This window comes from Argopecten irradians, chromosome 12, assembly GCF_041381155.1.
Source record: "Argopecten irradians isolate NY chromosome 12, Ai_NY, whole genome shotgun sequence".
Taxonomy (NCBI): domain Eukaryota; kingdom Metazoa; phylum Mollusca; class Bivalvia; order Pectinida; family Pectinidae; genus Argopecten; species Argopecten irradians.
The window spans coordinates 38,472,635-38,486,953 of record NC_091145.1 but is presented as its reverse complement, the minus strand read 5'-3'; the positions used below and the strand labels follow the sequence as shown (position 1 = coordinate 38,486,953).

Here is a 14,319-nt window from a genome sequence, read left to right as displayed (position 1 = left end):
GACTGTTTCCTTTTCTTTGCTGTCACATTGCTTTATGCATTGGGAATAACCTATGTATACGATCCGATATTAATAGGGTTAGCGCAAAGGAGCCAAACAGTACATGTATTGATATGTCATTGTTTAGATTAATTAGTTTTGGTGTACTAAAGAACAAGTGTTCTAATCATTTTGTACTTATTTTTCCCATAGCCATCGTATAAGATTTTTTTCCACCAACACCACACTCAATAATTTAATAACAAAAGCTACAAAATAAAGCCTACTTTCACTTGTGCATCATGGATTTAGTTTATTGGTATAGAAGCGGTTCATACGGTAAATAACCTTTACAACTGTATGCTCCACAATGACACGGTTTAGTGGAGTCTGGCAGCTCCACATTACCCGTGTTAGACAAAGAACTGCTGTGTCCATAGTCAAAGTTCAGTTCCGTTTGAGAGGGAATGTCTCTGTTAGCGAACAGACACAGTTTTGGTACCATCGTGTTAACCCGGACTGGCACCATAGCCAGGTTAGGACAACATGAATGGTTGAGATAACGTCCAATGTTTCCCCCGATAGGTCGGGTCCACATGTGTGTTGCCATGACACCCTTCCCGTGGTGCTCCCTGACAACAATGATATAATTCATGTCGTGCTCTGTCTGTCGTTTTGTCCTCAGTTTCGCCTCGTCAAAGGATATAATCTCACCGGCATATTCACACACAAACATTCCGTGATCGATGTTTTCCAACGTTCTCAAACCAAGTCCTTTTCTTTCAGAGTGGAAAACCTCTAGCTTGGTGGTAATTCCATTCTGAATTACTCTATTTTGGCAATCTGATGGGCATTTACAACGAGTATTACACTCAAAGATAGGCACCATACTTTTACCGTCGATCAGAGACAGATTTATTTTCCCATCTTCGTAAGTCTTTCCATATTTGTTGGTGCACGGACACGCTTCAGGACAGTAAGAACATTGACAGCCGAGTATCTGCGTCTCGAAATCTCCCATATCACTACCGGGACCCGGAATGTTAGCCTTCACATACTGAAATGTAAACAATAATCGTCATTTAAATCTTTGGTAAAATATTTAGTATTAACTTCATACTGTCACTTATAAAACGACTGATTGTAGAAAGCAAAATATTCTGGTTCGTAAAGTTTGCTCTTAACGATAACAAATTTTCATGCATTCAGCAATATCATTTTGGAAATATTTATCCCAAAGCAAAAATGGAAAACCAAGAGGAACGTGATTTTCTACAATCTATCATTAATTGGTCATTAGACATTGCGGTGTAAGGAATATCCTGGATACTTGATTATTTCTAAATTGGCATGATATTTTACATACAGGAAAGATTTTCCTGATATCAACGCCAGCATTATTTCTGGAGTAAAAATTTTCAATTCTCTATAAAAACGTTATCATTCTAGATAATCCTGAAAGGCTTCATGTAGGATCTTATTATAGAAACAAAGAATGATATCAACGACCAGCGAGATCGTGATACAAAATCTAAATACCGATTTTGTCATTTAAATGGTATAAAGAACAAAAACTGTAGGGTTACGTAATACTTAACATGTCTGATTCTCCGTTTCACTGAGTCGATATGGATATTTACAGACATTTTATAGAAACCTTTGAAATTGAACTGAAAATAATTGGATTTAGAAATGATTATATTTTTGAGTAATGATAATTAACGAATATAAAAGAAAAAGTAATTTCAAGCAATGTTGAACTATGATCGAAATTGTTTTAAGAAACTATCTTGTGTCAATAATTCCTCATATTTGTACGCTTTTCAAGATGAAGTAAATTGCATGGAGTAAAAGAAATCAAACGAGCTTTCATTCTCAAAATAGTCATCACTTTTAGATATTTAAATAAGTTCTTAAATAAATAATCTTACTTTTAACTCGGATTTCCACTGTCTAAGACTTTATGTTAACATGTCTTATTTAGTTTGGTGCAATAATACAACTGTTAGTCATTGTACAATATTAAAGATGCTCCATCGCTGACAAACAGTATCTTCCTCAATAAAAAGCAAGAGCATACGAATTAGTCTTTTTATTCAGTTACAAAAGTTACTTACTTTAAACCATTACCACCATTAAAAGTTTGAGCTTCCAATTTTATTTCAAGATAAAAATATCAAAAATAGTTAATATTGCATCTCGGAAAAATTCTGTGGCACTGTCTCAGTAGACGGAAAAGTCACATCCGAGCCGGATTTCTACTGTTTTAAATAGAGACAAAATTTAAAAAGTTTCACTTATATCTCTATTAATAAAAAGTTATCAAAATAAAATCTTACACATATGACTATGCAAAAGGAAATTTATCCAACTCGTTACCTAAAGGCTCGTGGCATACCAAATCATATACAATGAACCCGTTTGATAAATTTCATATATACAGCCACTCATGTAATATTCCTATTTCGGGATTGGATTGAATATAGATTTTTACATAGTTCATGTTAAGGAACTTTGACTTGAAAATCAGTCTACGTTCATTACAAACCGCTTCTATAAATACAGTTGTTGTTTTTAAATCTTCAGATGTTCTAACGATAGAAAGTCGGTGCTCCTATCCCGGGGTACCTTGTAGGTCTACTTACAGCTACAATTACCACGATTACTTTACAGGAAGATTGTTTAAGAGCACCGCCGCTGATTGCCACTGCCAATCAATACGGATTATATACGCTGACTAATTGTAAGGTGTTACACTGACGTCCTGCCATAATGATGGGGATTAAGCGGTTTTCTCTGTCTGTCGGAATGTCGAGCGGGGGTGGCGAAACACAACTCGATGGAGATTCTAATTTAGATCCGGAACAGAAGGCGAAGTAGGGATCTTGTGAGCAGCTGCTTTCTGTGATAGTTAAAACATTAAATATGGCAGTACGGTTGTCTGTTAATTAGCCGAAAGATCAATACAATGATTTCTTCGACGCCTTTTGACCCTCGGGAACAACTGAGATCCCTCATCCCTAATTATCAATAAACATTTGGCAATGTTTTATTCGAGTTATATTAGTAACATAAAGAATTTTCATGCATGTAAAAGTGCATATTCGCCTGTCAATGGTTTTCACTTTTCAGTACTCGGTATCGGGCCGAGTATTAATACCCTTAGCTAGTGAAATTGGTCAAAGAGAAATGAGTTATCGTTCTTTTTCCCACTTTACTACGGTACTTGGATTCAGTTAAGATTCTACGAAAGGCGATCGGGCTCATTTTGGTAGAAGAGAAAAAACAAATTTCGCGTAATTACGCGAAAGTTGCGAAACTATCGCGTTATTACGCGAAATTTTTGGCGTTTTTACGCGAAACTTTTGGCGTTATTGTGCGAAATTTTTGGCGTTATTGCGCGAAATTTTTGGCGTGGTTACGCGAAACTTTGGCGTTATTACACGAAACTCAAGTACATCCACATAATTTTCATGTTCATTTTAGAATAGGTTCTGATTACCATTTTACACACAATTTATAGGAAGTAAATTTTCTCTTTGCTTGTATCTATACTGTTGCTAAAATATTCCCCATGACTATCTATACTTCCTAGCAAATCCATTGATGTACAAAGAATTATTTTTTTTATTTAAAAGTTCGAGTAAATCCAAATGTATAAGACTATAAGACTTTCATATGTGGATATGAAGGATAGGGATATTCTACCCGAGGGTCACAAAATGTAGTAAAACCCGAGGCTTACCGAGGGTTTTGCATCATTTTGTGATTCCGAGGGTAGAATATCCCTATCCTTCATATCCACTTATGAAAGAGTATTTTTCTTCCATACCTCGACGTTTTATTGCAATTTTACAACTATAATATCCCGCCATTTTGAAATAAATTCGCAGAAATCCACGACTTGAAGTCAATTTTCTATACATGAAAAATTACGTGATATTTTCAACACAAATTCCATTGTTTGCATCTTTCATAGGAAAACCAGTCATATTTGTTAGAAAAATGTTTAAATTCTACCGAGGAAATAGAGATTTTGTTGACGCCTTGACGTCACGAGGCTTTATTGCATGGGTAGCCATGCAATACAGCCTCGGGTGACATAAGTGTAAATGTACATGTAAATGTAAATGGAAACAATGTTTCCATGGTTACAGAAAAAAAAGTACAAAAAGTGAAAACCTTAAAATAGCAAAAGGCACTACTAGACCATAAGACTAATGTGTCTATGAAGTTTCGTGGAAATATCTCTTCTGGTTATAGAGTTATGCTCCGGAAACCATTCGTACGGACGGACGGACGGACGGACGGAACCCATTTGTATATCCCCCGCCAACTTCGTTGGGCGGGGGATAATAATGTATCGTGCAAGGTCCCTGTGCCCCGACCATCGATGTTTAGGTGTATCCAGTATATATATATAGAGAGTTTATTTGTATCACTCGTTTAATCGTTTCGAGGGATTTGATTTCGATTTTTTTTTGTATGTCGATATTGCAAGCATACGGTCAAATTCCAATTATCTATCGTAAAGTGTTATCTCATCGAAATATCAGATATGTTTGTCGTCCTGTGGAGTCCCTGATAATATTTAAATTTCAATCAACACACGGCAGCCTCCCAAAATTGACAACAATACCAGATAATGAAAAGTACAGCATCACATGTTTGGCAGGTTTTTTGCTTTTGGAAGCGGTTGATATGTCTGCTCAAATATTTTCGTGTTTTAAAATCGATGTTTAAATATCGATGTTTAAATTCCCGTGACCCTCACATTTCTACCTAAATCAGAAGCCTTTAAGTTAGCCCATGGATTTACACACGTGTTTATGTTTACTTTTGTAATTATTTTACTTGTAATACTAGCACAATTTAAACGAAGCTGTGCAAATGACAACGCATTTGACTTTGAATGGTGTTCAATACTAATTGCGTCGTAGTCACTAGTTTTTTTTTAAGTTTTTAATTCTTTTTTATATTTTTTTTGTTTGTCTTTTTTTTGTAAATTATTATTATTATTATTTATGTGCAAAATCTTTATAGAATAGCTAGTATACTAGGAACTGCGCCAAGATAATATGTATTTGTGAAGGAGCAGCTAACTTACTAACGCTCTGGTGATCTTTTTATCCCTAGTGTGTCTTTTATAGACTCTCTTTCCTCAAAGCTGTTTTTTTGACCTTTGGACACTTCTGGCATGTACTGATTGAGTATATCACCAAGGTCCATCATTTATCTATATATCCACAACAAGTCTACCACACGCTGCCATACCATGACCACATGGGACTCTATCTAGAAATGTAAATTTATCTTTGGTGATGTTTACATGTTTTACATTTGTAATTATATCCATATCCGACCGATCCCCGAAATTATTATAAATCATCACAATTAGAATTTATTGTCCTTTCCGATATGTGTGTCCCACAGGAAACTTATTCGATTTAATGTTGAATTATAAAATACTCGAGGGCCATCCTGCCATCCCACACCTCACCCATCCCATAAATCTCACCAGTACCGGAACCACGGCGAACCTGCCATAACTAGCTCCACAAAGGAATATTGATTGCATCTCACACGTTTATTAATCTTTAAAATCACTACTCCCACAGCCAAATATTAGATTTACTAGCTGTACTAGATTATATAATGTGATTGTCGAAAAATTAATATTAGTGAAGAGTGTGACGTCGTTTTATATTGCAGAAACAGTGCAACATATAGCATTGATAGAGATAAGAGACCCCCTTATTCAATAAGAGCACGTGTTATAAGCAATGATCAACAAAGAATAGTGATATACAAATAAACCACAATCTACGTGCGCACAATCTATTGAATAACATAATTTTATAAGCATCATAATACTAAATCTATATCTCTATTGAAACGACTAAATCAGTTTGTAATGAGAATAACAAATGTACTCAGGGTGGTTAAGCATTTCAAAATCATATCCAGGTAAAATCTGGATCGGAATTTAATATCAGCTAGGATCGTGTGACCTCGTGAATTATACTAAGAATTTACGCACTATAATTTAAGTGCGGTTTTACTATGGAGTGGATATATAACGTCAGTGAAGGTAACCCCTGGTGTATCGAGGATGATATATATATATGCAACAGTCAAAACGTTCTCGTTTCCATCAATTTGTTTCTATCGAAAATGAAAGAGAAACCTACAGATGTAGAATATTTGTACAAATGAGACAAGACAACACGGGACAAAAGAGATATATGTATGTAATCCCCCGATATCATTGTCCAGAAAAGGGAAATTAACAATCAACAACAAGATCATCATACAGTTGTTACTGTTGTTTTCTATTGTCAGACTGAAAAAGTCTTTATAATTATAAAATATTTTTTATTAAAAAATATCATTTATACCCTTAACTAAATCATAATGTACTGCGTTGGTATTATAGTTTATTCAAACGTGCCAGCTGAAGTTTTGTTCAATATCTTACAAGATAACCAGTTGAAGTTTTGTTCAATATCTTACAAGATAACCGTAATTCTTTTATTCATTAAATCGTGTAATGACAAGCCACAATTTTATATCGTCATAAATATCGTTAGATAAATATCGAACTTCCAAGAAATTTCTGAAGAATATTATCGACCACAGTGGCCAAACGAAGTTCATGTATTTTTAAACAAGACGATAAAAATAAAACGTGTTTTCGTTTATATTAATTATCATCTTTTATATTTAAAGAGTAGATTTACTTTTTATGTCGCTCCCAACGCTGGTTAAAACTAAAATCGAAACGAGGAAATCCGGATATCTGGATAAGTCCGATGTTTACATCTATTATTAGTTTCGACGTATACATACCTTGCTCGTTTTCATCTTCTTTATCAATGTTTCATCTCTACTGTATATAGCTATTGATTCCAAACCTTCTGTCCAGTCGAGTGGATCTATTGAATGCATATTTCAAGGATTAATAAAATGTTCATGGTTACTTATAACTACAGGAAGTTGTAAATGCATTATAACAAATTAATCGGTGTCCGTATACTATATTCCGATTTTCGTTTACTCCACTCCGAAAATGAGGGAAATCGAGAAATTATGTTTTAAGAAAAAACAAAAGAAATTGTTTTGACATTAAAGCAGTAAATATTAATCACATTTTGTATTACATATACGGAGAATGGTTCTATCACGTGTAATTGGTGCATAAAATTTTAGTGAATGAGAATGCAGCAATGACTTTCAACAAGCACTTGCATGGATGGGATACATAAAAGGGAGGTGTCGCTAGCAATGTTTTCAAATTGAAATCATATCAAACACACGTGGCTGTTGAAATGAAAAAAATGGCTTTACAGCAACATTATTTGGCTCTACGAGTATGATATAGTACGAGTCACTAAACTTTTTCTTATCGATCAGCACATTTTTTTTTAAATTTACATTAATGCGTACTGTGGATTAAATATAAAATGTAGTTTGCATGCGCTACTTCCAGGCAAAAAGATAATGTATATGTAGACTTCATTTAAACTAGATTGAAACTAAAACAATGTAACATGCAACTTTTGACTATATACATGTACATGTCAAATAAAGTCAATAGCTACAAACAGAAACATACTAAATTAGATTTGATTTATTTTCACAAACACGCGTTTTAATAACATAATTTATTTCAGGTTGTAACAGTAAAGTCCATTTAACGAAGTAAAAGAATACACATCTGGATCCACTAAAGTAGTGGATAATGAATTACGCTAACGGAAACTGTCAGTGTCACTAGATATATACGAACAATAGCTACCATAGCAACAACGTTAAAAGAAAGATAAAAATAATATCTTTTTTTTCATAAGAGGGGCCAAATCCGGATTAAAAGTAAGACACATGTCATGGCACACGATACGTACATAAAGTGTTACATGCTACAAATCATTACCCCAAGCATAGCTGTTTTAAAACACATCAATGGTAAACACGCAGCTCACTCTAAAATATTACTTTTTGTTTTTACCTGCATGAAAATCTGCATGTTTATATAACTATTATAATGATTTTAACGGATTTTAATTCATACATCCTCTTTTACTAGTTATTTTTTATTCTTGATACATTAGCTTTTTATTTTGGCGAGCGGTATTTAAAATCAACTAGAAGATATTCCTTCTACGGGTCCCCACATTTTATAAAGCTAATTTCCTAACAACTTCCATGATTTTTTTCTTAATAATTGGAATTGATTAAAACTGCATATATATACATATACAACATAAATATCAGCATCCGCTAAAAGAGACCGTCGGATATACATGTAGTAAACCATTTGTGTTTGTGCTTTTCATGCAAATCTATACAGTTATATTTGTATCAATATACTAATTCAAAAGTAAAGCTACTCCTGTGAGAGAAAAACACGTTTTTAGATGTTTATATATATATTGAATATCCTTGTGATGGAATTTAAATAGAAAAAAACAAAACTAAAACAAATCTGCAATCGAGCTAACGTTTTCCCAGCTGCCGCTGTTCTTCAGGAGATGTTTATTGATGTTCTATATATACACATGTATATAAACCAAGAAAAATATAAAAAAAAATAAAAGTGTACGACTTTTTACATATGTATATATATATATGTATATATAGCCAGACTACATATAAAGATATCCTGACATTTTCAAAGCCGGTATTTACAGTAGAACTGTATAAGCAAAGGGAATCTTCGTATATCGGTTCTGGAAGTTATCTTGGCAAAGCTTTTATATCAATATTTAGAAAATCGTTACTAATACTCAAGAGTAAAGTACTGATGTTTCACCATCTTAAAAACTAGATTTTAAAAATGCATTTTCCTTCATTCATGGTACTATTTTTGGATTGCCATTTAGCTACATTTAAATCAACATTTTAAAGTCAATACTTCAGGCAACCGTTAAGGATATTTTGCTATTTAACCACCTTTAATAAAGAAAATGTGTGTTGTTTTCAAGTTCAGTTCGGACCGTTGGTAATGATATAAATCACAGGACACAAAACGAAGAATTCAAGTGGAATTTGCTTTTCTCTTGTATTGTATTTCTTTCTCATATATCAAACATATGTGGCACATTACATAGAAATAAAATGAAAGTTCACTCGCATTAGTAATCCAACGTAGACAATGAATTATTTGTCCGTTGATGGCGACATTCAAGCAATCCTATGATCGAAATTGTTTTAAGAAACCTTATAAAAGTTCCGAATTTGAATAATGTTCACACACAGTTCACTATCTGGTAATCCAGATAATGTTCACACTGCATACGAATTAGTCTTTTTATTCAGTTACAAAAGTTACTTACTTTAAACCATTACCACCATTAAAAGTTTTGAGCTTCCAATTTTATTTCAAGATAAAAATATCAAAAATAGTTAATATTGCATCTCGGAAAAATTCTGTGGCACTGTCTCAGTAGACGGAAAAAGTCACATCCGAGCCGGATTTCTACTGTTTAAATAGAGACAAAATTTAAAAAGTTTCACTTATATCTCTATTAATAAAAAGTTATCAAAATAAAATCTTACACATATGACTATGCAAAAGGAAATTTATCCAACTCGTTACCTAAAGGCTCGTGGCATACCAAATCATATACAATGAACCCGTTTGATAAATTTCATATATACAGCCACTCATGTAATATTCCTGATTTCGGGAATTAGGATGAATATAGACTTTTACATAGTTCATGTTAAGGAACTTTGAATTGAAAATCAGGTCTACGTTCATTACAAACCGCTTCTATAAATAAAGTTTGTTTGTTTTTTAAATCTTCAGATGTTTCTACACGATAGAAAGTCGGTGCTCCTATCCCGGGGTACCTTGTAGGATCTACTTACAGCTACAATTACCACGATTACTTTACAGGAAAGATTGTTTAAGAGCACCGCCGCTGATTGCCACTGCCAATCAATACGGATTATATACGCTGACTAATTGTAAGGTGTTACAACTGACGTCCTCGCCATAATGATGGGGATTAAAGCGGTTTTTCTCTGTCTGTCGGAATGTCGAGCGGGGGTGGCGAAACACAACTCGATGGAGATTCTAATTTAGATCCGGAACAGAAGGGCGAAGTAGGGGATCAATGTTAGCAGCTGCTTTCTGTGATAGTTAAAACAATTAAATATGATGGCAGTACGGTTGTCTGTTAATTTAGCCGAAAGATCAATACAATGATTTCATTCGACGCCCATTTTTGACCCTCGGAACAACTGAGATCCCCCATCCCTAATTATCAATAAACATTTGGCAATGTATTATTTACCGAGTTATATTAGTAACATAAAGAATTTTCATGCATGTAAAAAGTGCATATTCGCCTGTACAATGGTTTTCACTTTTTCAGTACTCTCCGTATCGGTCCGAGAATTAATACCCTAAGCTAGTGAAATTGGTCAAAGAGAAATGAGTTATCGTTCTTTTTCCCACTTTACTACGAGTACTTGGATTCAGTTAAGATTCTACGAAAGGGCGATCGGGCTCATTTTGGTAGAAGAAAAAAAAACAAATTTCGCGTAATTACGCGAAAGTTGCGAAACTATCGCGTTATTTACGCGAAATATTTGGCGTTATTACGCGAAACTTTTGGCGTTATTGCGCGAAATTTTTGGCGTTATTGCGCGAAATTTTTGGCGTGGTTACGCGAAACTTTGGCGTTATTACACGAAACTCAAGTACATCCACATAATTTTCATGTTCATTTTAGAATAGGTTCTGATTACCATTTTACACACAATTTATAGGAAGTAAATTTTCTCTTTGCTTGTATCTATACTGTTGCTAAAATATTCCCCATGGACTATCTATACTTCCTAGCAAATCCATTAATGTACAAAGAATTATTTTTTTATTTAAAAGTTCGAGTAAATCCAAATATATAAGACTATAAGACTTTCATATGTGGATATGAAGGATAGGGATAATTCTACCCGAGGGTCACAAAATGTAGTAAAACCCGAGGCTTACCGAGGGTTTTGCATCATTTTGTGATTCCGAGGGTAGAATATCCCTATCCTTCATATCCACTTATGAAAGAGTATTTTTTCTTCCATACCTCGACGTTTTATTGCAATTTTACAACTATAATATCCCGCCATTTTGAAATAAATTCGCAGAAATCCACGACTTGAAGTCACAATTTTCTATACATGAAAAATTACGTGATATTTTCAACACAAATTCCATTGTTTGCATCTTTTCATAGGAAAACCAGTCATATTTGTTAGAAAAATGTTTAAATTCTACCGAGGAAATAGAGATTTTGTTGACGCCTTGACGTCACGAGGCTTTATTGCATGGGTAGCCATGCAATACAGCCTCGGGTGACATAAGTGTAAATGTATTGCCCTGGACCAGCTAGTATTACACCCGTAGGTATGAAAGAAAAAAATCCGCTAATCCCATGGTCACGCTGAGGTCGATGTATACACAGGTTTGCGACGCGCAAAAAAACAAAAAAACAAAAACAACTAAAAAATACAGTATTTTTAGATTTTTTTTTTTGCGCGCGTCGTAAACCTGTGATGTATAGCATATGGACTCGGATTATTTCTAAAAACATCAGTTTAATTTTAGTGTTGTGACGTCATAGTCGCATCGAAATTGGACTTTTAAATTCCACTATCCAAAATATTGAGTCCATCAGGGTAGTGTCCCTTATGGCCATCCTTTTTCTTACTAACAAGCACCTCAGATAATCCTATTGATAATTCCAATCGGGGTGGTATAACATCATAAAACAAAAATAATAAAGTCACGCTATGTACTAAAATAATATACATATATACAAGGACATAGTCATTTCAGATCCCCCGCCAATGGAGATATCAAAGCTGAAGTAAGTTTGATTGTGGAGACTTATGTGTATGGAAAAAAAACCCAGGAAAAAGGAAGTTGAGCTAAAGAAAGATGGAGTATAATTCAAGTAGAGCGGGGCTGCAATTGTTGAATCAGGTATACAGCCTTGACATTTATATTAGACTATATACACAAAAGATGGATGGAGTTTTTGCAAAGTAACATTTACCATTTACCATGATATTTTCAGCAATGTTTCCATGGTTACGGAAAAGGTGCAAAAAATGAAAACCTAAAAATAGCAAAAGGTACTACTAGACCATAAAAAGAATGTGTCTATGAAGTTTCGTGGAAATATCTCTGCTGGTTTTAGAGTTATGCTCCGGAAATGAACCTGCTACAAAAATATGATATTTTCAGCAATGTTTCTATGGTTACAGAAAAAGCACAAAAAGTGAAAATCTAAAAAATAGCAAAAGGCACTACTAGACCATAAGAACAATGTGTCTATGAAGTTTCATGGAATATCTCTGCTTGGTTTTAGAGTTGTGCTCCGGAAACGATTCTTACACAAAAATCTACCATTTTCAGCAATGTTTCCATGGTTACTGAAAAAAATACAAAAAGTGAAAACCTAAAAATAGCAAAAGGCACTACTAGACCATAAGACTAATGTGGCCTATGGAGTTCCGTGCATATATCTCAACCGGTTTTCCAGTTATGCTGCGGAATCGAACCTGGTACAAAAATATGATATTTTCAGCAATGTTTCTATGGTTACAGAAAAAAACACAAAAAGTGAAAACCTAAAAATAGCAAAAGGTGCTACTAGACCATAAGAACAATGTGTCTATGAAGTTTCATGGAAATATCTCTGCTGGTTTTAGAGTTGTGCTCCGAAACGATTCTTACACAAAAATCTGCCATTTTCAGCAATGTTTCCATGGTTACAGAAACAAGAGGCCCAGAGGGCCTGTATCGCTCACCTGGTTTGTAATGCCTAGTAAGGTTCATTGTTTCTTTTCTGAAGGAATTTTAATATTTACCTCTAATTCCCCTATTTAGGGCCCCACTCTTTCTGCTCAAGGGGGTGAAAGCCAAAAATTATAGGAATTCTGTTAACCCCAAGGATGTTTCTTCTGGGCCAAATTTGGTTAAAATCCAAGCAGAACTCTAAGACTAGTAGCGATTTATAGGATTTACCTAAATTTCCCTATTGGGCCCCGCCCCTCCTGCCCCCAGGGGGTCAGATCCAAAATTTATACAAGTTCTATTCCCCTTCCCCCAAGGATGTTTTCTGGCCAAATTTGATTTCAATCCATGCAGAACTCTAGGACAAGTAGCGATTTATAGGATTTACCTCTATTTCCCCTATTGGGCCCGCCCCTCCTGCCCCCGGGGGTCAGAGCCAAAATTTATATAAGTTCTGTTCCTATTCCCCTAAGAATGTTTCTGGCTAAATTTGGTTACAATCCATGCAGAATTCTAGGACAAGTAGCGATTTATAGGATTTACCTCTATTTCCCCTATTGGGCCCCACCCCTCCTGTCCCCAGGGGGTCAGAGCAAAAATTTATACAAGTTCTGTTCCCCTTCCCCCTAGGATGTTCCTGGCCAAATTTGGTTACAATCCATGCAGAACTCTAGAACAAGTAGCGATTTAATAGGATTTACCTAAATTTCCACTATTGGGCCCCACCCTCCTGTCCCCCCGGGGGTCAGAGCCAAAATTTATACAAGTTCTGTTCCCCTTCCCCCAAGGATGTTTCTGGCCAAATTTGGTTACAATCCATGCAGAACACTAGGACAAGTAGTGATTTATAGGATTTACCTCAATTTTCCCTTATTGGGCCCCGCCCCTCCTGTCCCCGGGGGGTCAGAGCCAAAATTTATACAAGTTCTGTTCCCCTTCCCCCAAGGATGTTTCTGGCCAAATTTGGTTACAATCCATGCAGAACACTAGGACAAGTAGAGATTTATAGGATTTACCTCAATTTCCCCTATTGGGCCCCGCCCCTCCTGTCCCTGGGGGGTCAGAGCCAAAATGTATACAAGTTCTATTCCCCTTCCCCCCAGGATGTTTCTGGCCAAATTTGGTTTCAATCCATGCAGAACTCTAGGACAAGTAGTTTCCTCAATTTCCCCTATTGGGGCCCGCCCCTCTTGTCCCCGGGGGGTCAGAGCCAAAATTTATACAAGTTCTGTTCCCCTCCCCCCAAGGATGTTTCTGGCCAAATTTGGTTAAAATCCATGCAGAACTCTATGACTAGTAGCGATTTAAAGGAAATGTTGACGGACAGACGGACGACGGACGACGGACGGACGACGGACGCCGCGCCATGACATAAGCTCACCGGCCCTTTCGGGCCAGGTGAGCTAAAAAGTACAAAAAGTGAAAACCTTAAAATAGCAAAAGGCACTACTAGACCATAAGACTAATGTGTCCATGAAGTTTCATGTGTTTCTGCTGGTTTTAGAGTTGTGCTCCGGAAACGATTCTTACACAAA

The 14,319-nt window shown here is 35.4% G+C and overlaps 1 protein-coding gene across 1 annotated transcript; it reads right to left on the bottom strand.

Annotated features, from left to right (window-relative positions):
• Nucleotides 1–153: 153 nt before the first annotated feature.
• LOC138304924 (histone-lysine N-methyltransferase SETMAR-like) lies at nucleotides 154–6,986 on the bottom strand. Its single transcript, XM_069245320.1, has 2 exons — nucleotides 6,829–6,986; nucleotides 154–1,036 (listed from the first exon to the last, which is right to left on the bottom strand). Exons 1-2 carry the CDS (start codon nucleotides 6,925–6,927, stop codon nucleotides 293–295), a joined length of 843 nt encoding a protein of 280 aa, XP_069101421.1. The 5' UTR covers nucleotides 6,928–6,986; the 3' UTR covers nucleotides 154–292.
• Between the last annotated feature and the right edge of the window lie 7,333 nt (nucleotides 6,987–14,319).